Source organism: Dasypus novemcinctus, chromosome 13 (genome assembly GCF_030445035.2).
Source record: "Dasypus novemcinctus isolate mDasNov1 chromosome 13, mDasNov1.1.hap2, whole genome shotgun sequence".
NCBI classification, from domain to species: Eukaryota; Metazoa; Chordata; class Mammalia; order Cingulata; family Dasypodidae; genus Dasypus; species Dasypus novemcinctus.
In genome coordinates, this window is record NC_080685.1 from 44,309,872 (window position 1) to 44,334,270 (window position 24,399).

Here is a 24,399-nt window from a genome sequence, read left to right on the forward strand (position 1 = left end):
TATGCTTGTGAGCCTATATACCTGAAATAAGAACAAGGCCTAGAGCAGCACTGTGCCTAAGAGTTCCCTCCTGACAGCCTCCATGTTACTCAAATGTGGCCAGTCTCAAAGCCAAACTCAGCATGTAAATGCAATGCCTTCCCCCCAGTCTGGGACATGACACCTGGGGATGAGCCTCCCTGGCACTGAGGGATCACTACCAAGTACCAGCTGATGATGTAACTAGAAAATGACCTTGAATTAAATGTTCAACGTGGGCCAGCAGAATATCCTGTCTACATATAATAACAGGAGTTAAAAATGCTGTTTGACCTAAAGGGGGAAATGGAAAGGACAAATGAGTTTACATGGCTATGAGTCTCTAAAAAAGAGTCTGGAGGTTGTCAGAAGGATTGCCCTTATGCACACCTGAGCAGAGTCTCAGAGACAGATAAAGTAGATACAACCCCAGGTATTGGTCCTTTTGAGGGCTAAAGAGACCCACGTGTTCTATGGTCATGGCAGATGGACTTCACTGCCATGTCAGTTGGCCCTTCTTTGGAGCTGGTGTTTCTGCATGATGGAGCTGGACTCAGATGGGATCTCTTTTCACAAGCCTTTCCTGCTACTTTACTGGAATTGTAGTTGGTGCTGGGGTTTAAGATATATCTAGGGGATTTGAATCTCTGGACTGACAATATGATAGCCAGGCCCTGAGCCTCAACAGACTTCAGCTCCTACACTCTGATTTATTGGACTTACCCCACTCAGCTAACATGGAGTTGAAGAATGTCAACCACCACACCATGGAGCCTAGAGTGCCTACAACTGAAAGCAGGAGGATTGCATCCAGTATCCATGTGGACTCTAAGCCCCCTCTTGACATAGATGTGGAATGGACACAACTAAGCCAAGGTCCACAGGAAGGAGGAATACAGTAAGGATTAGAGTGGACTTAATGATATTCTATTCATGAACTATTGTGGTTAATAATCGAGAAAATGTGGCATTGATGTGGAAAAAGTGGCCATGGTGGCTGCTGGGTGTGGGGAATGGGAGGAAGAGATGAGATGTGGAGGCATTTTCGGGACTTGGAGTTGTCCTGGGTGGTGCTCCAGGGACAATTGCCGGACATTGTATGTCCTCCCATGGCCCACTGGATGGAACGTGGGAGAGTGTGGGCTATGGTGTGGACCACAGGCCATGGGGTGCAGCGATGCCCAGAGATGTACTCACCAGATGTAATGGATGTGTCATGATGATGGGGGAGAGTGTTACTGTGGGGGGAGTGGTGGGATGGGGGCGGTGGGGGTGAATGGGGACCTCATATTTTTTTAATGTAATATTTTTAAAAAAATGAATAAATTGAGTAGAATTTGAAAAAATAAAATAAAATAAAATAAAATGCCAAAAACATTACCAGAAAATTTTCAAAAAATAACTAGTTTCATTCATTGTCTGATATTCCTTTATTATGTTCCTTTTCATACAGGGTCTAATAAATTGACAACATTTATTGTTTTAAAAAAAATAAAATAAAATAAATGAGATACCAAATGTAGGAAAAGCGCGCAGTTAACAAATTGTCTGAAATCATGCTAAGTATGGGATAAATAGAGGCTATTGTTTTATTAGTGATAAAGATTTTTTTGTCTTTATTTTTTTAATGTTACATTCAAAAAATATGAGGTCCCCATATACCTCCCCCCCCCCTACCCCGCTCCTCCCCCCATAACAACAACCTCCTCCATCATCAGGAGACATGCATTGCACTTAGTGAATACATCTCTGAGCACCACTGCACCTCATGGTCAATGGTCCACACCATAGCCCACACTCTCCCACAGTCCACCCAGTGGGCCATGGGAGGACATACATATGTCCGGTAACTGTCCCTGCAGCACCACCCAGGACAACTCCAAGTCCTGAAAACACCCCCACATCACATCTCTTCCTCCCACTCCCTACCCCCGGCAGCCACCATGGCCACTTTCTCCACACCAATGCCACATTTTCTTCGATTACTAATCACAATAGTTCATGAATAGAATATCAATAAGTCCACTCTAATCCCTACTCTATTCCTCCATCCTGTGGACCTTAGAGTGGTTGTGTCCACTCCACATCTATATCAACAAGGGGCTTAGATTTCACATGGATGCTGGACATAATTCTCCTGATTTCAGTTGTAGGCACTCTTGGCTCCCTGGTGTGGTTGTTGACCTTCTTCACCTCCATGTTAGCTGAGTGGGGTAAATCCAATATACCAGAGTGTAGGAGTTGCAAGTCTGTTGAGGCTCAGGGCCTGGCTAAGTGATAAAGATTTGTAGCACCTTGGTAGTTTAATATAAATGTAGTTTTGGATCCCTCCTTAGGAGATTCTGCTTTAGTAAACATAGGGTGAAATGCAGGACATTCACCATTTATTATGGTTTATTTATTTTATGCTTTCTTTTTTTATGACTTTTTATTTATTATTAAGATTTCAAAATGATTCTAATGGTCAACCAAGTTTGGATAACCCTCTAAGTAATAAAATCTGAACTTGCAGATTATGTTGTATTTTTAAAAAATATATCTTGTATAGCTTTTTATTTAAACTATATCATAACTCTGTGAGGTTTATACTCATATATTTTCATCCTTGCTTTATAGATTAAAAAAGCACAGACACTTCGCTCAGGTTCACACAGGTAATGGTAACAAATACAGCACTGAATAATTCTTCTGACCTGTAAGTCCAATGCTTTTTCACCCACAGTGTTTCTAACTGCTTCAGTTTGGATATTTGCTTTCTGTTGAAACATTTAATAGATGGGTTTAACTCTTTAAGATAAGAAGCATTGTATGACTATCAATAACCTATAAATGTAATACATTTTTTACTCAAAATGTATGTTTCTGTGTGTATGTAAATTGATTACTGCAGATGTACTAAGAAAATCAGCTTTGAGTTTCTATCTTCCTGCAACTACTTCAGAAGGTCTCAAAGGAACTGAAAATGTTGATTTTAGGGACTTAATTTTCATATTTCACAGAACTTCCAATTCCCTAGTTCATAGATTTTTACCTTGTCTGTTCTTAATTAATTATAATAATCACGTGTGTGTGTGTGTGTGTGTGTAGGTGAGTGGGTGGCAGCAACTCCTTTCTTTTATGCCTTTTCCTTGTAAAGGGAGGTTCAAGATCAGCAGCATTCCTCTCTCTGCCCTCAAGTCCTCAAACAGACAAGAGACTGCAGGTACCAAGTCCTGGGCTGGGGATAGTACAGGCTTCAGATACTCATCTTCAGCTGTGACCTGCAGTGGCTGTTTGTATCAGTAACATTAAATCCACCAGAAAAGAATAGCACCAATCAAAGAACATGGGGCAGCTGGGCCTGAAGCCTTAAGGTAGACCAGAAGGAGGCTTCTGAGTGGTGAAAGGGAAACTATAGGGAACTTCCAGGCTACTTTAAGCCTGGAATCCCAAAATAATGAAGGTCATCTTCAGTACAGAGGGATATCAAGGATAAAGGCAGCTCAGTATCAAGAAAATCAAAACAGAGAATGGTAAGAGTGGCTATCCTGGTCAGAACAATGCAATGCTCAGCTTCACATGCCACAGTGGTTGCTGAGCCAGTTGCAGAACAGAGGCAGGCTGCCAAGTGGTGACCCGGCACAACAGGGGACTTAGGCCATGAAAGTCGTCTCTGGGAGACTTCCAGGAAGAAAAGCTCCCTCTCTGGGTCAGTTAACCATGACTTCTTTTCCACCAACTATTTAAAAAGGAATTAATATCAATTATTCACCAGCTCTTCCAGAAAATAAGGAAGAGGGAACATTTTCAACTCATTGTATGAGGCTAGTATCACCTTGACACCAAAACCAGATAAATACATCACAATAAAAGAGAACTCCAGACCAATATCTTTTATGAATATAGAAGCAAAATCCACAACAAGAAATCAAATCTCAACAACATAAAAAAAAAAGATTTATACCTTTTTTTCTTTCATGACAAAGTGGGATTTATTCTAGGAATGCAAGTCTGTTTTAACATCTGAAAATTAGTTAATGTAGGACACTAAATTAATAGAAATAAAGACAAAAACTCACATGATCATCTCAATAGATGTGGAAAAAGCATTTGACAAAATCCAATATCCATTCATAAGAAAGCCCTCAACGAACTAGTAATAAAAGGAAATTTTCTTAACCTGATTAAGGGCATCTTTGAAAAACTTATAGCTAACATCATAATGGAGAAAGACTGAATGCTGTCCTTCTAAGATCACAAGGTTCTCACAACTTTTCTTCAACATTGTACTGGAGGTTTGAATTAGGGCAATCAGACAAGAAAAAAATAAAAAGACATTTAATGCATTAATTTACATCCTCCTGCAACCTTCTTATCTCCCTGGGGACTGATTGAAATAGGCTTGATATAAGTCTATATTAAAATTAAGCTAATCCTCAAAGATACAAAGTTAATAAAGAACAAAAGGGCAATTACAAAGTAACAAGATTAGAAAGTTATAATATTCTATATCACAGTAGGTTAAAATTTTGAAACTCAATAATTTCAGTGAAAATAATAACTAAAATGACAAACAAAAAGTAGAAAACATACTAAAAATTTTTTTTAAATTACCTTCAAGACAAAAATCTGGGTTCAGAACAATCAAGTGAATTATCTTTCCTTATTAAATGCATATATACACACACAAAATTATTTAGGAAGAGAAAAATATTTCTTGAATATGATGGAGCATACGTCCCTCAGACCAAGAACCAACATCATACTCAATGATGAAACAGAAGGATAACGTGCTTAGACACCAGTTCTGTTGGAAACTGAAAATTCTAGACAACTCAGTAAATGAGAGGGGGAATACAAGAATAATTTTCAGAAAAGGGAGAAATGAAATTTTATCACTTTGGTTCTTTACTTGGACCAATGATATGAAAATGCATGAAATATTTAGAATGAGTGAGAGTTAAGCAAATGACTAATGAAACTATATGTATGAATGTACAGAATAAAACTATATATGTACATAATATATATAATATAATTTTCTATATAATATATAAGTAAATAAAACATGTAACTAATAATTACCTCATATGCTAGCAATATTTAGAAAATATAATGGGAAGATTAACATCACCAAAAATAATAAAATATTTAACTCAAAATGAACAGTACAAATTGTGAACCTATGTGAAGAAAATTTTACTAAAGGATATAAAAGAAGATGTGAATAAATGTAGAGAGGGTTCATGTTATAAAGAAGTCAATTTTCCCACAATTAACTGATACATTAATGCAATTTTATTACTTGGAACAGTGAAAAATTATTACAAAGTTCATCTAGAAAAATAAGCTTGAAAGAAAAGCCAAAAACATATTGGGAAAAAAAACAGTAATAATTAAATACTGCACAGGGATATATCAAAAATCATTTAAAGCAATACTAATTAGTGTGTTTTTGAGACCCAATGTAAATAAGGATCAGGAGAAGAGAAGAAGAAGATCCAACGTAAACCTAAGTGTATAAATACTGAAGCTATGATAACATGGTATTTCCAATATGTTAAGGAAAGGATGACTTTTTCAATAAAATGGGTGAGCTATTGAGAAATAAAGAACAGGACGGACTATCATCTCATACTATATTTCAAAATCAAACTTTCAAAACATCAGAATTAAGTACAATACAATCATAAGAAAGAGAACCAATATACAGGAATTTTTTTTTAAGCTTGAAATAGAAAGTCTCTTTATGAACATGATAAAATAGCGAGTACTATAAAGGAAAAGATATATTTCACATATTAGAAATGGAAAATAAAATCTGTGTATTTTTTTAAAAGCTAATGGCAAAATAGAAGAAAATATTTGAAAAATGTATGAGAGGGAATATGGTTCCTATTTAAAACATGAAGAATTACTTTAAACAAATAAGAAAAAACAAAAATTTAGAAGTGATAGTCATCAAATTTACCAAATGAGAAAGACAAATGGCCTAAAAATATACGAACAGAGTTCAGATTCACTGGTATTCAAAGAATTGCAGATAAAAAAAATGAAATGCTTATGTAATTAGTAAAGAGAAGGACAAGGGTATCTTCAAACATTTTTAAAATCATACTAAAAGCTGAATTTAGTCTTTCTAGGAGACAGCATACTGAAGATCCGAAAAATTGTTCCCAATGCCTTTTGACTCCACAATTGCAATTCTAGGGGTTTATCATAAAGAAATAGTAAAAAATATACAAAAAGTTATGTACAAGGATGTTAGTGTCTGGTTCCCTCCCACCCCCTATTCTAGCAGTGGTGATAATGCTCTTCCATTGAAACACGTTTAATACTCATTATCTACCAACCCACGAGCTGAAATATTTCCTTATATTGTCTGAGTTTCATTACCGATCAATTCCGGGCTGTTTACTCACTGCCTTAATGAAGTTCCACCCGAGCTTCTTCGTTCTTTTGATTTAATTAGTCTTTGTGAGACCAACACAATTACTAAGTTTAGAAAAATTTGACAACATGCCAGCTTTTTGACCTGAACCCCAACTAATAAAGTCAGGTGGAAATGAGAAAGACAGAAGGAGCTTTTGCAAATTAGCCATCACGTAAAACTCACCCTGGTGGGCTCTGGCAGCCCAGGAAGGAGGGAAGCAGAAGCAAGGACACTCGTAGATGACAAGCACTCTTGGAGCCCGCTTCTCCACCTCAGCGCCTGGAAACATCAGGAGCATAGCCGATTTTTCTTTTTCTTCTTGCTACAGGTTAGTTTTGTGACTTTTATTTCCACGAACACTCTGGCGCTCAATGGGATTTTTAAAATTTTATTTTTGCCGTATAATTGCATAATTAGAAAAATATCTTTGGGTTCCGTATACGCAAACAAAAGACAAAGGCTAACTGACTAGTGCGGGATCTTTGCAAAGGTAGGAAGACATAAAGCTTTTTAAGTAGACCAGGAATGCCTCAAAAAAGCTGCACAGTGCTTCCAGAGAAACAGAGGACGAGTTGCGGTCAGTGTCTGCAGCGCAAGAGGTAAGTGATTTGACCCGCTGCTGTTTTACTTGAGTTTGTTTCAGATGAGAGGATAAATGAACAGGGGCGATTGGGAAATGGAGTTTCAGGGGCGCTCCTGGAGAAGCGAGGGGATAGGGGTGATCAAGGACACACCTACAGGATACTAAACACAGACTGTATGTGTTAATAGCTCTTTACTTCCACAGCTAAGGAATTCAAGTACCCTGAAGAAAAAGCATTTGAGTAAGATATTTTTTAACACTTGAAACCTGATTGTTCAAGCAAATTTATATATCCAAATGGAAACTTAACAGCCTTAGCTTTTTTGAATGGACACTGAACATTTGGGTCTATTTTTAAATTAATAAATGTCATATTCTTTATCCATGTATTTCTGCGATTTAATTTTCCTCATTAATATAGACTCATTCTGCTATTGTGTGGTCAGGGGTGTTGGCTGACATTACAAACCTGCAAGTACCTGGAGGACCTATGCATTAACTGGTAAGTAAGGGGGATTATTTAGGTACTTACTGTCGTCATTAGGTGGGCTTACTGCTTATTACCCTCTGGATACATTTTCAAGTAGTGAAAGGCAATGCCTCAATGGCACAGGGTTATGCTAATAAACCTTAAATAAAAAGAAGTTACCAAGGAGCTCTAGATTTTTAAAAAGTTTCATATTACAATAGCTGATATAATCTACTCTAACATAAGCTTGCTAAAATGCAGTACAGAATTCCTTTTCTCCTTGGGTTCTGAGTAGAGAACAAAGGTACAGGAAATAATCACCAGACAATAAGTGAAGGAGATATACCTTAAGGAAAATCGGTTTCTCTGGTTCAGCTGAGTGGTGGAGGGTGAAACAAAACCTTGATAAGTAGGTAGGGTGAGGAGAGAAGCAGTGTCCTAGAGGCACGGACAGGTAAGTGGTATTTCTGAATACCTGTTGATACTGAACGGTCGACTTATTTTCTTTGCTCTGTCCTTTTAAAAAGTGCACGGGAACTAAAAAGAGAATGATCTTTTTAATGTTTTTAATCAACTTTAGCTTTTATTATTATTCACCACCACTCACTTCAAAGCCCGTGAAGGAGCAAAAGTAGGGATTCTTTGGCCTACATGAAGTAAAATGTGCAAAAGTACCAAAATGAGCGTTTCAATAAGCAGAGCATAATAGCAGAAAGGATTAAAAGTCAGTTTGGACAAAATATGTTAATATATATTTTTCAGGGAGTGTATGTATGTGTCAGGTAGAAGCAGCGTATCAAAACAATTACACAAAAATGAAGCTGCACAGCCAAGAAAATTTTAGGAGTCAAAACCTTTATATAAAACGATTTACTTTTTACTTGAAAATGAGAGAGTATTTTGAGAGGTAGGATTTTCTTCACGCTGAGAGGCTTTGAATGGCACAACAGCTTTGAGTAAGATTATTCTTTATTGCACTAAATTGCAATTTTAGGAAAACAACAAATGATCTTGTACTATGGGAAAAACTTACATGGTAATAAAATCTGACTTTATACTAATATGTTTCCTGGATACAAGAAACAATGCCAGGAAAAAGAATAGCAGTGATTGGCGCTGGAGTCAGTGGATTGGGTGCCATTAAGAGCTGTCTGGAGGAAGGACTGGAGCCTGTCTGTTTTGAAAGAAGCAGTGACATTGGAGGACTGTGGAGATATGAGGTAGGTTTAAATAGTCTTATGCTTCTATAAGTATGATGACTTTTTCCCCCTAACATGTGAGGAAAGGAATACAAGGATTACAGCACTAAGTGATACCCACATAGCATTTATTACATTTTTTTTTAATTAAAGAAGTTATATGTTTACAGAAAAATAATGTAGACAACACAGTGTTCCCATATACTTGCCCCCCATTATTAACATTGTGCATTAGTGTGGTACCTTTGTAAACAATTGATAAAAGAATGTTATAATTGCACTATTAACTATGGTCCATAGTTTACATTATAGTGTATTTTCCCCATATACCATCCTATTATTAATACCTTACATTGATGGACTACATTTGTTATAATTAATGAAAGAACATTTTTATTATTGTACTATTAACTATCATTTATAATAGGGTTCACTGGGTTACACAGTCATGTGTTTAATCTTTCAATTTTTATTCTAATAACATATATATGACCTGAAATTTCCCTTTTAACCACATTCACATATATAATTCAGTGCTGTTAATTATACCCAAAGTATTGTGGTACCATCACCACCATCCATTTCCAAACCTTTACAATCTACCCAAATAGAAATTCTGTATAATTTAAGCATCAAGTTCCCATTACCTAACCACAATCCAGTCCCAAGTAACCTATATTCTAGATTCTAATGCCATGATTTTGCATTTAATGATTAGTTAATATCAGTAACATATAGAATATTTGCCCTTTTGTACCTCGCTTATTTCACTCAGCTTAATGTCCTCAAGTTTCACCCATGTTGTTGCATGCATCAGGACTTCATTCCTTTTTACAGCTGAATAATATTCTATTGTATGTATTATACATAAACCACATTTTGTTTACCCATTCATTTGTTGCTTCCATCTTTGGGCAACTGTGAATAACCCTACTATGAACAATTGGTGTGCAAATATTTCGAGGCACTGCTTTCAGTTCTTCTGGGTATATAACTAGTAGCATTATTCTCTGCTTAGCTTTTTGAGGAACTATCAAACTGTCTTCCACAGCAGCTGCTCCATTTTACATTCCTACCAGTAGTAAATGAGTGTTCCTATTTCCCTACATCCTCTTCAGCACTTGTAGTTTTCTGTTTTCTTAATAGTGGATATGAAATATTTTATTATGGTTTTGACTTACATTCCCATAATAGCTAGTGATGTTGAACATCTTTTCATTTGCTTTTTAGCCTTTTGTATATCTTTTTTGGAGAAATGTCTATTCAAGTGTTTTGCTGATTTTTAAATTGGGTTGTTGATCTTTTTATTGTTAAATTGTAGGGTTTCTTATTGTTGAATTGTAACATATTAAACCCTTATCAGATATGTGGTTTCCAAATATTTTCTCCCCTTGAGCAGGTTATCTTTTCACTTTCATGACAAAGTTCTTTGATGCACAGAATTTTTAATTTTGATAAGGTCTTATTTATCCATTTTTTTCTTTGTTTTTTCTTGTTTGTGCTTTGGTTGTAAAGTCTAAGAAACCATTGCCTAAGAAAAGATCCTGAAAATATTTCCCTACATTTTCTTCTAGGTTTTATGGTCCTGGTTCTTATATTTAGGTCATTGATTCTTTTTGAGTTAATTTTTGTGTATGATATGAGATAGAAGTCCTTCTTCATTCTTATGCATATGGATATCCCATTTATTCTCCCAGAACCATTTATTGAAGAGACTACGTTTTCCCAATTGAGTAGACTCAGTAGTCTTGTAAAAAATAAATTGGCCAAAGATGTGAGGGTCTATTTCTGAACTATCAGTTCAATTCTATTGGTCTATATGTCTATCCTTTTGCCTGTATCATGCTCTTTTGGCCATTGTAGCTTTGTTAATAATCTTTTAAGTCAGGAAGTGTGAGTCCTCCAACTATGTTCTCTTTTTCAAGATGGTTTTGGCTATTTGTGGTCCCCCACCCTTCCAAATAAATCTGATGATTGGCTTTTCAATTTCTGCAAAGTAGGCTGTTAGAATTTCGATTGCGAGTGCATTGAATCTGTCAATCATTTTGGGTATAATTAACATCTTAATGATATGTAGCTTTCTAATCCATGAGTATGGAATGTTCTTCCATTTATTTAGGTCTTCTTTGATTTATTTTAGCAGTGCTGTGAAGGTGTCTGTATACAAGTCCTTTAAATCTCTGGTTAAATTTATTCCAAAATATTTGATTCTTTTAATTGCAAGTGTAAATGGAACTTTTTTATTTATTTCCTCCTCAGATTGCTTATTACTAGTGTATAGAAACACTACTGATTCTTGCATGTTGGTCTTGTATCCCGCCACTTAGCTGAATTCATTTATTAGCACTAGTAGCTCTGTTGTAGACTTTTTGGGGGACTTCCTGTATATTTGATCATGTCACCTGCAAATAGTGAAAGTTTTACTTCTTCCTGTCCAATTTGGGTGTCTTTTATATCTTTTTCTTGCCTAACTGCTCTGGCTAGAACTTCCAATACAATGTTGAATAACAGTGACAAGAATGGTCATCCTTGTGTTGTTCTAGATTTTAGAGTGAAAGCTTTCAGTCTTTCACCATTGAGTATGATGGTAGCTGTGGGTTTTTCATATATGCCCTTTATGATGTTGAGGAAGTTTTCTTCTAATCCTGTTTTTCTAAGCGTTTTTGTAAAAACAAAAGTATGCTGGATTTTGTCAAATGCCTTTTCTGCATCAATGCAGCCAATCGTGTAGTTTTTCCCATCGTTTTATTAATGCAGTGTATTACATTAGTTGATTTTCTTACATTGAGCCAGTTTCATACCTGGGATAAAATCTTCTTGATCATGGTGTAGAGTTCTTTTAATATGCTATTAGATTCAATTTGTAAGTATTTTGTTGAAGAGTTTTGCATCTATATTCATAAGAGAAATCAGTCTATAATTTTCTTTTTTCATAGTGTCTTCATATGGCTTTGGTATTATTGTGATGTTAGCCTCGTAGAATGAGTTAGGTAGTACTCCCTGCTCACAATGTTTTGGAAGGGTTTTAGCAGGATTGGTATTGAGTCTTCTTGGAATGTTTGGTGGAATTCACCTATGAAGCCATCTTGCCCTGGCCTTTTTTTTTCTTGGGAAGTTTTTGATGATTGATTCAACCTATTTACCTATTGGGGTCTTCTATTTCATCTATAGTCAGAGCAGATTGTGTTTTTCTAGAAATTTGTCCATTTCATTGAGGTTGTCTGATTTGTTGGCATACAATTTGTCTTATCATCTTTTTTATTTCTTGGCGTCAGTAGTAATGTTCCCCACCTCCCACCCCCATTTCTGATTTTATTTATTTGCATCTTCTTTCTTTTTCTCTTTGTCAGTCTAGCTAAGGGTTTGTCAATTACACTGATCTTTTCAAAATCTTTTTCAATTTTTGGTTTTGTTAAATTCTCTCTATTGTTTTACTATTCTTAATTTAATTTCTTTATATTCTAATATTTGTATTTATTTCCTTCAGCTTGCTTTGGGATTAATTTCTTCTTTTTCTTATTCCATAGCTCTTACTTCTTTTTTAATTTAGGCATTTAGGGCTATAAACTTCCCTCTCAGTGCTGGCTTCGCTGCATTGCCATAAGTTTTGATATGTTGTATTCTTATTTGTATTCATCTTGAGATATTTACTGATCACTTTTGCAATTTCTTCTTTGGGGAAGCGAACTTGGCCCAGTGGATAGGGTGTCCATCTACCACATGGGAGGTCCACGGTTCAAACCCGGGTCTCCTTGACCTGTGTGGGGCTGGCCCACACATGGTGCTAATATGCGCAAGAAGTGCTGTGCCGCAGGGGTGCCCCTGCGTAGGGGAGCCCCACGCACAAGGAGTGCGCCCCGTAGAGAGAGCCGCCGAGCGTGAAAGAAAGTTCAGCCTACCCAGGAATTGTGCTGCACACACGGAGAGCTGACACACAAGATGGTGCAACAAAAAGAAACAGATTCCCGAGCTGCTGACCAACAGAAGTGGACAAAGAAGAAAACGCAGCAAATGGACACAGAGGGCAGACAATGGGAGGGGGAGAAGGGGAGAGAAATAAATAAAAAATAAATATTTTTTAAAAATTTCTTCTTTGACTCTCTCCTTATTTAAGTGCTATACTCTTTGTGAATTTTCCAGTTCTCTGCCTATGATTTCTAGTCTAGCTTAGGGTTTGTCAATTTTTTTTTTTTTTAGGTACTCGGACTGGGGATTAGACCTGGGACCTCATATGCAGGCAGCCAGCACTCAACCACTGAGCCACATCAGCTCCACTGAGTTGGCTCCTCATCTGTTTGCTCATTTTTTTGCTAGTTATTTTGCTTGTTGTTTGTTTGTTTTCTTTAGGAAACATGGGGAACTGAACCCAGGACCTACCATGTGGGAGGTGGGCACTCAAATCCTTGAGCCACATCTACTCTCCTTGTCAGTTTTAATGATCTTTTCAAATAATTGACTTTTAGTTTTGTTAATGCTTTCCATTGTTTTTTATTCTCAATTTTTCTTTATTGCTGCTCTTATCTTTTTTACTTCTTTCCTTCTGCTTACTTTGGATTTAGTTTCCTGTTCTTTTCTAGTTCCTCCAGGTGTATAGTTAGTCTTTGTTATTAGTTCTTTCTTGGGGAGGGTGGGGGGAATGTAGACTTTTAATACATGCGTTTATTAACAGGTTAAGTCATTCAGTTACAAAGTAGCTAGAAATTTCTGAAAGGATATTATTGTTAATAATAATTTTTTTAAAAAGCCCATTCATTACATAAATATCTAGTACTTCATTGGGACATTACTTTTCAAAAGACCCTGGTCACATTACCCCTGAACAAAACACTGGAGCCAAGGTTGTTTCTAGCCCACTCTGTTAATAAGACCTGTGTGCAGCCCGGGAGGTCTCTAAGAACAGGGGGACAGGTTGTTGTTGGGACTAATGGCCAGCTTGGACCCACCAGCCAGTCTCCAAACAGGCAGACCAAGGAAGCGGATTTTCTCCTGAGTTACTAGTTCTTTCTTTCATGATGTAAGCTTTTAGGGTTGTAAATGTTGCCCTCAGCATTGCCTTTGCTACATCACATAAGTTTTGATATGTTGTGTTTTTGTTTTCATTAGTCTCAAAATATTTACTGATTTCCCTTGCAATTTTTTCTTTCACCCACCAATTGTTTGAGAGTATGCTATTTAACCTCCACATATTTGTGGATTTTCAAGTTTTCCAACCTGTTATAGATTTTCATTCTATATTTTTCATTCATTATGGTCAGAGAGGATGCTTTGTATAATATAAGACTTTTTAAAATTTACTGAGACTTGTTTTGTGACCTAAAATGTGATCTATCTTGGAGAATGATTCATGTACCCTTGAGAAGAACATATATCCTGCTGATTTTGGGTGCAATATTCTGTATATGTCTATTAGGTCTAGCTCATTTATCATATTATTCAAGTTCTCTGTTTCCTTATTGATTATCTGTCTAGATGCTCTATCTATTCATGAGAGTGGTGTACTGAAATTTCCAACTATCATGATAGATGTGTCTATTTCTCCCTTCAGTTTTGCCAGTGTTTGCTTCATGTATTTTGGGGTATCGTGGTTAGGTGCATAAATATTTATGATTGCTATTTCTTCTTGTTGGATTGACCCTTTTATTAATATGTAGTGGTTTTCTTTGTCTCTTATAACAGCTTTTGACCTAAAGACTATTTTGTCTAATAGTAGAATAGTTACCTCAGCTTTTTTTCAGTTGCTATTTGTGTGGATATCTTTTTACAGTCTTTTACTTTCAACCTATTTGTGTCTTTGGGCCTAAGGTGAGTCTCTTGTAGGCAACATATAGTAGGATCATGCTTTTTTATCCATTCTGCCACTCTGTGCCATTTGATTATGGAGTTTAATCCATTAAAATTCAGTGTTATTACTGTAAAGGCAGCACTTACTTCAGCCATTTTGTCCTTTGGTTTGATGTCATAACTTTTTAAATCTTTTTCTTTACTGCAATCTCCTTTTCTATATAGTTGATCTGTTATGATGTATGTGACTGATTCCTTTCTCATTTCTATTTCTGTATTTTTTAAAAATACTTTCTTTGTGGTAGTCTTGAGGTTTGTATTTCACAACCTACATCTAAAAATAAATATATGTCCCAGAGACTTAAATTTTTGGTCTGTCCACGTGCCAGTTAAGCCCTGAATTTCAGCAGAGTTGCAACACCTTCTCTCCAGTTCATTGGACTCACCCAGGACAACTAATAAGGAGATGTTGATGGACAATGCCCATCCCAAGGAACAGAGAGTATCTGCAACAGCAAGCAAGGTAGTTCCATCCATCTGCCCCATAATATCTAAGCTCCCTCTCAACTAGAAGCAGAGTAGGCATCACCATCCCCAAATCCTCAAGGTTAGAAAATGAACAATGGACTAAAGTAGACTTATTATTATTCTACTATAGACTTATTATTATTCTAGCAATGGAAGAACTCATCATTCATGTAAAGGCAGTGGCCACCAGAGGTTCTGAGGGATGGGAGAGGAAAAAATAGGTGTAATATGGGGACATTTTGGGGACACTGAATTTGCCCTGCATGACATTGGAATGATAGATACAGAACATTGCATATTTTGTCATAACTTACAAAATTATGCGGGACAAACTGTAAACTATAATGTAAACTGAAGTCAATGCATTGATATGGGTTCATCAATTGTAACATATGTACCACACTAATGAAGGATATTGTTAATGTGGGAAAGGATGGGAGGGGGAGGGAGAGGGGCATATGGGAATTCTCTTTATTTTTTTATATAACATGTATGTAAAATTATTAATTATAAAAAATAAAACCTACTAATTTGAAAAGATACCAATTTAGCTTCATACATACATGTTCTCTGTTCCCATATCCCTCTGTTTCCCCTTTATGTTGCTTTTGTATATTACCTCTTCATATTTTCAGTATAAGTGACTTTTTCTTATTCAATTGCTTTCTGACTCATAGGAATTAAAGAGTAGAGTTATATATTGAGGATGCAATACTAGTGGGTTTTGCATTTACCCTTTTAGTCACTCTTACTGATAATCCTAATTTCTTCACACTACTCCAAGTCACTCTCTCCTGTCTTTTCCTTTCAACCCACACAAATCCCTGGTCTCTTGTTGATGAACTCTCTGTTTCTGTTTTTCTGTGAATATTTTAAACTCTCCCTCATTTTTGAAGGTCACTTTTTCTGGATAATGAATTTGGGGCTGGCAGTTTTTCTCTTAGTACAGCTTAAATATATCATACCACTGCCTGCTTGCCTTCATGGTTTCTGATGAAAATCGGCCCTTAGTCTAATTGAGGATCCATTGTATGTGATGAATTGCTTTTCCTCTTGTTTCTTTCAGATTTCTCTCTTTATCTTTGGCATTTGATGTTCTGATTAGTATGTGTCTTGCAGTAGATATGTTAAGATTTATCTTTCTCTCTCTCTATATATATATATATATTTATTCAAGAAGTTTTGAACTTACAAAATAATCACACATAATTTGCAGAATCCCATACAATACCCCTCCACCAACACCTTACATTGCGTGGAACATTTGTTACAGATTATGAAAGAACATCATCAGACTATTACCACTAACTATGGTCTATAGCATACATTTAACACAGTCCCATCTTTGACATTGATGTAAGAATATTACAATATTGCTGTTAACTATAGTCCATAAATTACATTAATTGTATTAACAGTGATGCACATTTATTCTAGTTCATTGAAGAACATTCTTGTGCTTGAACTATTAACCAGAATCCTCATCTACCTCAGGGTTCACTATGTTATTCAGTCCCTAGGTTATTCTCTAGCTTTCTTTCAATTGATATTTATATCCCTAGACTACCCCTTTCAGCCACAATTCCATTTTCAAACCAGCTGTGTTAGTTATACTCACTATAATGTATTATCATCAATTCTATCAATTTCCACACCTTTATAGTCATGCTAATTAAAAATTCTACATACATTAAATATCAGTACCTCTTCTCAGCACTCATCCTATCTCCTAGTAACTTTAGGTTTTAACTCTATGTGTTCATTCTTCTTATTAAGTTCTTATTAGTGAGACCATGAAATTCTTGTCCTCTTATGCCTGGCTTATTTCACTGAGCATAATTTCTTCAAGTTTCATCCATGTTATCTATGTATCCCAGTTTCATTTCTTCTTACTGCAGCTTAATATTCCATTGTATGTATATACCACATTTTATTTTTCCATTCATTGATTGATGGGGTTGATGGACACTTGGGTTGTTTCCATCTTTGGCAATTGTGAAAATGCTGATATAAAAATTGGGTGCAAATGTCTGTTCATGTCACTGTTTTCAGTTCTGGATCTATTCCACATAGAGGGATCCCCAGATCATACACCAGTTCTGTATTTAGCTTCCTGAGGAACTGCCAACTCTCTTCCACAGAGGCTGCACCATTCTACATTCCCACCAACAATGAAGGAGTGCTCTTATTTCTCCATATCCTCCCCAGCACATATTGTTTTGGTTTTTTAGGATTTATTTTTTGCGAGTACATTACACTTATTGGACACATTTATTTATGTCTTTCCTAAGAGTTGGAAAGTTTTCAGCCATTATTTCCTCAAATATTTTTTTCTGTCCATTTTCCCTTCTGCGACACCAAAGACATGTATGTTTGTGTGCTGTGTGCTGTCACTCAAATCCCTGAAACACTGCCCCAATTTTTCTACTCTTTTCTCTGTCTTCTGATATTATGATTTCTATTGTCCTATCTTCCAGTTTGCTGATTCTTTCTTTTGCCTGGTCAAATCTGTTGTTTTATACCTCTAGTTTATTTTTTTTATTTTTTGTCTTTATTTATTTGTTACATTAAAAAAATATGAGTTCCCCACATACCCCCCAACCCCACACCCCACTCCTCCCCCCATAACAACAACCTCCTCAATCATCATCAGACATTCATTGCACTTGGTGAATACATCTCTGAGCTCCACTGCACCTCATGGTCAATGGTCCACACCATAGACCACTCTCTCTCACAGTCCACCCAGTGGGCCATGGGAGGACATACATTGTCTGGTAACTGTCCCTGCAGCACCACCCAGGACAACTCCAAGTCCCGAAAATGCCCCCACATCACATCTCTTCCTCTCACTCCCTATCCCCAGCAGCCACCATGGCCACTTTCTCCACATCAATGCCACATTTTCTTTGATTACTAATCACAATAGCTCATGTATAGAATATCAGTAAGTCCACTCTAATCCCTACTCTATTCCTCCATCCTGTGGACCTTAGAATGGTTGTGTCCATTATACATCTATGTCAAGAGGGAGCTTAGATTCCGCATGGATGCTGGATGCAATTCTCCTGATTTCAGTTGTAGGCACTCTTGGCTCCCTGGTGTGGTTGTTGACCTTCTTCACCTCCATGTTAGCTGAGTGGGGTAAATCCAATAAACCAGAGTGTAGGAGTTGCAAGTCTGTTGAGGCTCAGGGCCTGGCTATCACATGGTCAGTCCAGAGATTCAGGTCCCCTGGGTATACACTAAACCCCAGCACCAACTACAGATCCATTAAAAGTAACAGGAGAGGCTTGTGGGTAAAGATCACATCTGAGTCCAGCTCCATCACACAAAAACACAAACTCCAAAGTAGGGTGAACTGACATGGCACTGAACTCCATCTGCCATGACCATAGGACCTGTGGGTCTCTGTAGCCCTCAGAGGAACCAATACCTGGGGTTGTATCTACTTTAGCAGTCTCTGGGACTGATCAGGTGTGCATAAGGGCAATCCCTCTGATAACCTCCTGGCTCTTTTTGGAGACTCATAGCCATATAAACACATTTGTCCTTTCCATTTCCCCCTTTTATTCAGGTCAAAAAGCATTTTTAACTCCTGGTATTATATGTGTAGATTGAGATATTCTGCTAGTCCAAGTTGACCCTTTTATTTAAGGTCATTTTCTAGTTACATTATCAGCTGGTACTTTGTAGTAATTCCTCACTGCCAGGGAGGCTCATCCCCAGGAGTCATGTCCCATGCTGGGGGGAAGGCAATGCATTTACATGCTGAGTTTGGCTTCGAGACTAGCCACATTTGAGCAACACAAAGGCTCTCAGAAGGTAACTCTTAGGCACCCTGCAGCTCTAGGTCTTGTTCTTATTTCAGGTGCACAGGCTCACAAACATAGTCATCAATATCAAGGGCTCATTGTTGGACATTCCTTCTTTTTTCAGTCTTTGCTGTTGCTCCTGGGGGGTTGTTGCTGTTCCTTTAGGGAATCTGATAGAGCTCCCCTGACTAGGAACTCAGCACTCCCTCAGTTGTTGTTTTAATTGTAACCACTATGAAAATATCCAAACATTTTTATGTACCCTGGATATATGCCCTGGAGAACTCTCTGCCAACCATGTGTGCCCTGTCAGTAACATCCCACACCAGTATTCCTTCCCTGTCATTGTTGAACCTCTCTGTGATCCAAAACTTCTTAAAAAATGAAGCCCAACGTTTTCAGGACGTGGAGTTGTCCTGGATAGTGCTTCACGGACAATTACGGGACACTGTAGATCCCCCCAGGGCCCACTGGATGGAACGTGAGAGAGTCTGGGCTATGATGTGGACCATTGACTATGGGGTGCAGTGATGCTCAGAGATGAACTTACCAGGTGCAATGGATGTATCACGATGATGGGAGAGAGTGTTGCTGTGGGGGGAGTGGGGGGCGGGGGCGGTGGGGTTGAATGGGACCTCATATATATTTTTTTAATGTAATTAAAAAATAATAATAATAATAAATAAATATTTTTTTTTAAAAAATGAAGCCCAATATATTGCTAGGTTCCATTAATAGTAAAATGGAATATAGTGATGAGTTTAAAGGTTAGATATAGAATACATATTAATTTAGAAAAATTAAGGTAAAAATAAATTGGGGTATCAAAGAATTAAAAAATGCAAAGGCTTTGTTTTTGATGTTTTGCTGTCCATCACTGCAATAAGTGTTGCCCTGTATGCAAATTGGCAAGGCATCTTCTTCTGTCTTTTCCTCAGTGTCTACATCCTTTTTTTTCTTTTCTTTTTTTCCTAATTATTAAGCTTATCTTCACAAAAGTTTTAGAACACAGTAATTCATATATACAATATACAGTACTCCCACATATCCAGTATAAAACCCTTTTCCCTTCCACAGCAATAATCTTTTTACATTTCATACTGATGTACAGATACTGAGACAATAGCTTTCAAACAAGGTAACATTAGGGTTCACATTGTGGTTTACATTTTAGACTATACAAAATTTTCTAAATTTTTAGTTATCTTATGTTTTACATTGTGATTTACATTTTAGCCTACCAGCCCCTATATAATTTTGGTGTAGTTTAACATGTCTTCTATCCATCCTTGCATAATCTTGTGGAACACTTCTATTGCCCACACAGTCAGTTACATTGATTCCATCTACTCAATACCTCTTTCCCCCTCCCCTTAGGGCCCACAGTGACAGTCAATCTTCATTACTTGAAGGGCCATGTTCAGAGATACTTGCAACAGTGTTAAGGGCTTGACATGCTCAACTGCCCTAATGCATTGGGAGCCACCATTTCTCTAGAGAGATACAATTCCCTCTATTTGAGAACATCAGTCCTCCCTAGGATGTGGGTATACCTTCACTCTCGTTATATGGGTCTCTATCCGATGATATAACTCACTATGGCAAAATGAGCACTCACACACTCCCTAGAAGCCTGTCCTGCATCAGATTACCCCTTTAAGCATCTTAAACAGGTAACCTTCCTTATTATATTTTTGTAAACGTTTTCTCAGCATTATACTCTCAACCAAATACCTGACAATCTCCTATGTTCGTATGTTGCCCCACCCTCATCCTCCCCCCAATTTCTTGGGCAATATTACCCATCCTCCCATGCCTAGCCCCCCTCAAGCCTGCAAAGCCCCACCCAAAGGTAACCCTATTCCCGCATTTTATCCCTTCCTTGTACAAATACTTACCTCCAGCTTATCATAGATTTCACCCATGTAGGTGTCAGCTTGCATCCTTCCTCTACTCCCCAATTTCCTTTAAACCTATCATCCAGTCTCTAGCTCTCTGAGGCAGCTTGGTTTACTTATTTCATATCATTGCGGTCATATAGCATTTGTGCTTCAATGCCTGGGTTGCTTCACTCAACATAAGGTTCTCAAGATTCACCGATGTTATCACATGTGTTTGTAGTGTATTCGTTTTTAAAGCTGAGTAGTATTCCATTGTATGTATATACCACATTTTATTTATCCATTCATCTGTTGATGGGCATTTGGGTTGATTACAACTTTCAGCAGTAGTGAACAATGCTGCTATGAACATTGGTGTGCATATATCGGTTTGTGTCCTTGTTTTCAGTTCTACTTGGTATATACCCAGCAGTGGAATTGCTGGGTCATATGGCAAATCTATAGCTAGTTTTTTGAGAAACCGCCAAACTGTCCTCCAGAATAGCTGGATCCTTCTGCATTCCCACCAGCAGTGGATGAGTGTTCCCATTCCTCCACATCCTCTCCAGCATTTGTAGTCTTCTGTTTTTTTCATAGCTGCCAATCTTTTGGGAGTAAGATGATATCTCATTGTAGTTTTAATTTGCATTTCCCTAATAGCTAGAAATTTGGAACATTTTTTCTTGTCCATTTTGGCCATTTGTATTTCTTCCTTGGAGAAGTGTCTTTTAAATCTTTTTCCCATTTTTCAAATGGGTTGTTTTTTTATTTTCAAGATATATGAGTTCTTTGTATATGCAGGCTATAAGTCTCCTATCAGATATAGGGTTACCAAATATTTTCTCCCATTGTGTAGACTCTCTTTTCACTTTCTTGACAAACTCCTTTGAGGTGCAGAAGGCTTTAATTTTGAGGAATCTCTTTTATCTATTTGTTCTTTTGCTGCTCGTGCTTTTGGTGTGAAGTTCATGAAGCCACTTCCTATTACAAGTCCTGTAGACGCTTCCCTACACTGCTTTCCAAAGTCTTTATGGACTTAGTTCTTATATTTAGGTCTTTGATCCATCTTGAGTTGATTTTTGTACAAGGTGTGAGTTGGTAATCTTCTTTCATTCTTTTACATATGGATATCCAGTTCTCCAGGCATCATTTGTTGAATAGGCCATTCTCTCCCAGTTGAGAGGGTGTGATGGCTTTATCAAATATTATGTGACTACATATATAAAAAATCTATGTCAGAACTCTCAATTAGGTTCCATTGGCCTGTGTATCTCTCCTTGTGCCAATACCATGCTGTCTTCACTACTGTAGCTTTGTAGTATGTTTTGAAGTCAGGTAGTGTGATTCCTCCAATTTTGTTTTTCTTTTTCAATATGTCTTTGGCTATTCGAGGCCTCTTTCCTTTCCAAATAAATTTCATAGCTAGTTTTTCTAGTTCATTAAAGAATGCTGTGTTGATTTTTATTGGGATTGCATTGAATGTATAGATCAGTTTTGGTAGGATAGACATCTTAATAATATTTAGCCTTCCTATCCATGAACAGAGAATATTCTTCCATTTATTTAGGTCTTCTTTGATTTCCTTGAACAGTGTTGTGTAGTTCTCTGTGAATAAGTTTTTTACATCTCTAGTGAAATTTATTCCTAGGTATTTGATTTTTTTATTTACTATTGTAAATGGTATTTGTTTCTTGATTTCCTCCTGAGCTTGCTCATTATTGGTGTACAGAAATGCTACTGATTTTTGCACATTGATCTTATAACCTGCGACTTTACTAAACTCATTTATGAGTTCTAGGAGCTTTGTTGTAGATTTCTCAGGGTTTTCTATGTATAGGATCATGTCATCTGCAAATAATGAAATTTTGACTTCTTCCTTTCCAATTTGAATGCCTTTTATATCTGGTTCTTGCCTCAGTGCTTGAGCAAGTACTTCTAAGACAATGTTAAATAGAAGAGGTGATAGTGGGCATCCTTGTCTTGTTTCTGATCTTAGAGGGAAAGATTTTAGGATTCCACCATTGTAAACGATGTTGGCTGTGGGTTTTTCATATATACTCTTTATCATGTTCAGAAAATTTCTTGTATTCCAATCTTTTGCAGTGTTTTTATGAAGAAAGGGTGCTGTTTTGGTCAAATGCTTTTTCTGCATCTGTAGATATAATCATGTGATTTTTTTTCCTTCAGTCTGTTTATATGGTATATTACATTGATTAATTTTCTTATGTTGAACCATCCTTGCATACTCGGAATGAATCCCACTTGGTCATGGTGTATAATTCGTTTACTGTGTTGTTGGATACAGTTAGCAAGTATTTTGTTGAAGATTTTTGCATCAAGTTCATTAGAGAAATTGGTCTGTAGTTTTCCTTTCTTGTGGTGTCTTTTTTTTGCTTTGGTACTAGGGTAATGTTGGCATCATATAATGACTTAAGTAATGTTTCTTCTGTTTTGACTTTTTGGAAGAGTTTCAGCAAGATTGGCATTAGCTCTTTCCGAAATGTTTTGTAGAATTCACCTGTGAAGCTGTCTGAACCAAGCTCTTCTTAGTTGGGAGGTTTTTAATGACTGATTCTATCTCTTTACTTGTGATTGGTTTGTTCAGATGGTCAATTTCTTCTTTTATCAATATATGCTGCTTATATGTTTCTAGGAATTTGTCCATTTGCTCTGAATTGTCATTTTTGTTGGAATATAGTTTTTCAAAGTATCCTCTTATGATAGTCTTTATTTCTGTGGGATCAGTGGTGATATCTCCTTTCTCATTTCTTATTTTGTGTATTTGCATCTTCTCTCTTTTTTTCTTTGTCAGTCTAGCTAAGGGTTTGTCAATTTTATTGATTTTCTCAAAGAACCAGCTCTTGGTTTTGTTTATCTTTTCAAGTGCTTTCTTATTTTCTATTTCATTTAGTTCTGCTCTTATCTTTGTCATTTCTTTCTTTCTTCTTCCTGTGGGATTACTTTGTTGTTTTTTTACTAATTCCTCCAAATATGCGGTTAGTTGTTCAATTTTTGCTCTTTCTTCTTTTTTGATGTATGAATTCATGGCTATAAATTTCCGTCTCAACTGCTTTTGCTGCATCCCGTAAGTTTTAGTATGTTGTGTTATCATTTTCATTATTTTCATGGTAGTTATTAATTTCTTTTGAGATTTCCTCCTTGACCTACTGTTTTTCTAAGAGTGTGCTGTTTAATTTCCATATCTTGGTGTGAAATCTGGGCCTCTGGCCCTTGCAGATTTCCAGCTTCACTCCACTGTGGTCAGAGATATTATTTGTATGATTTCGATCTTTCTGAATTCATTGAGCCTTTCTTTGTGGCCATATGCTATGGTCTATCTTGGAGAATGATCCATGTGTACTTGAGAAAAATGTATATCCTGCTGTATTCGGGTGTAATGATCTGTATATGTCTGTTAGGTCCAGCTCCTCTAATATACTGTTCAGAGTTTTTGTTTCTTTAGTGATTCTCTTTTGAGATGTTCTATCCAAAGTTGATAGTGGTGTATTAAAGTCCCCCACTATAATTGTAGAGGCATCTATTCTTTCACTTAGTTTTTTCAGTGTTTGCCTCACGTATTTGGAGGCACCCTTGTTAGGTGCATAAATATTTATGATTGTTTGGTCTTCTTGAAAGATTAGCCCTTTCAGTAATATGTAGTATCCATCTTTGTCTCTCACAATTGTTTTGCATTTAAAGTCTATTTTGTCTGAT

General features: G+C 36.8%; 1 protein-coding gene across 1 annotated transcript in view; it reads left to right on the plus strand.

The window, feature by feature from the left end:
- Positions 1-8,567: 8,567 nt before the first annotated feature.
- The window catches only part of LOC101434761 (flavin-containing monooxygenase 5-like), a 34,814-nt gene continuing 18,982 nt past the window's right edge, over positions 8,568-24,399 (plus strand). The window contains exon 1 of the mRNA XM_058310060.1: positions 8,568-8,702. Coding sequence (XP_058166043.1) covers positions 8,568-8,702 — 135 coding nt within the window. The remainder of the gene's footprint in view (positions 8,703-24,399) is intronic.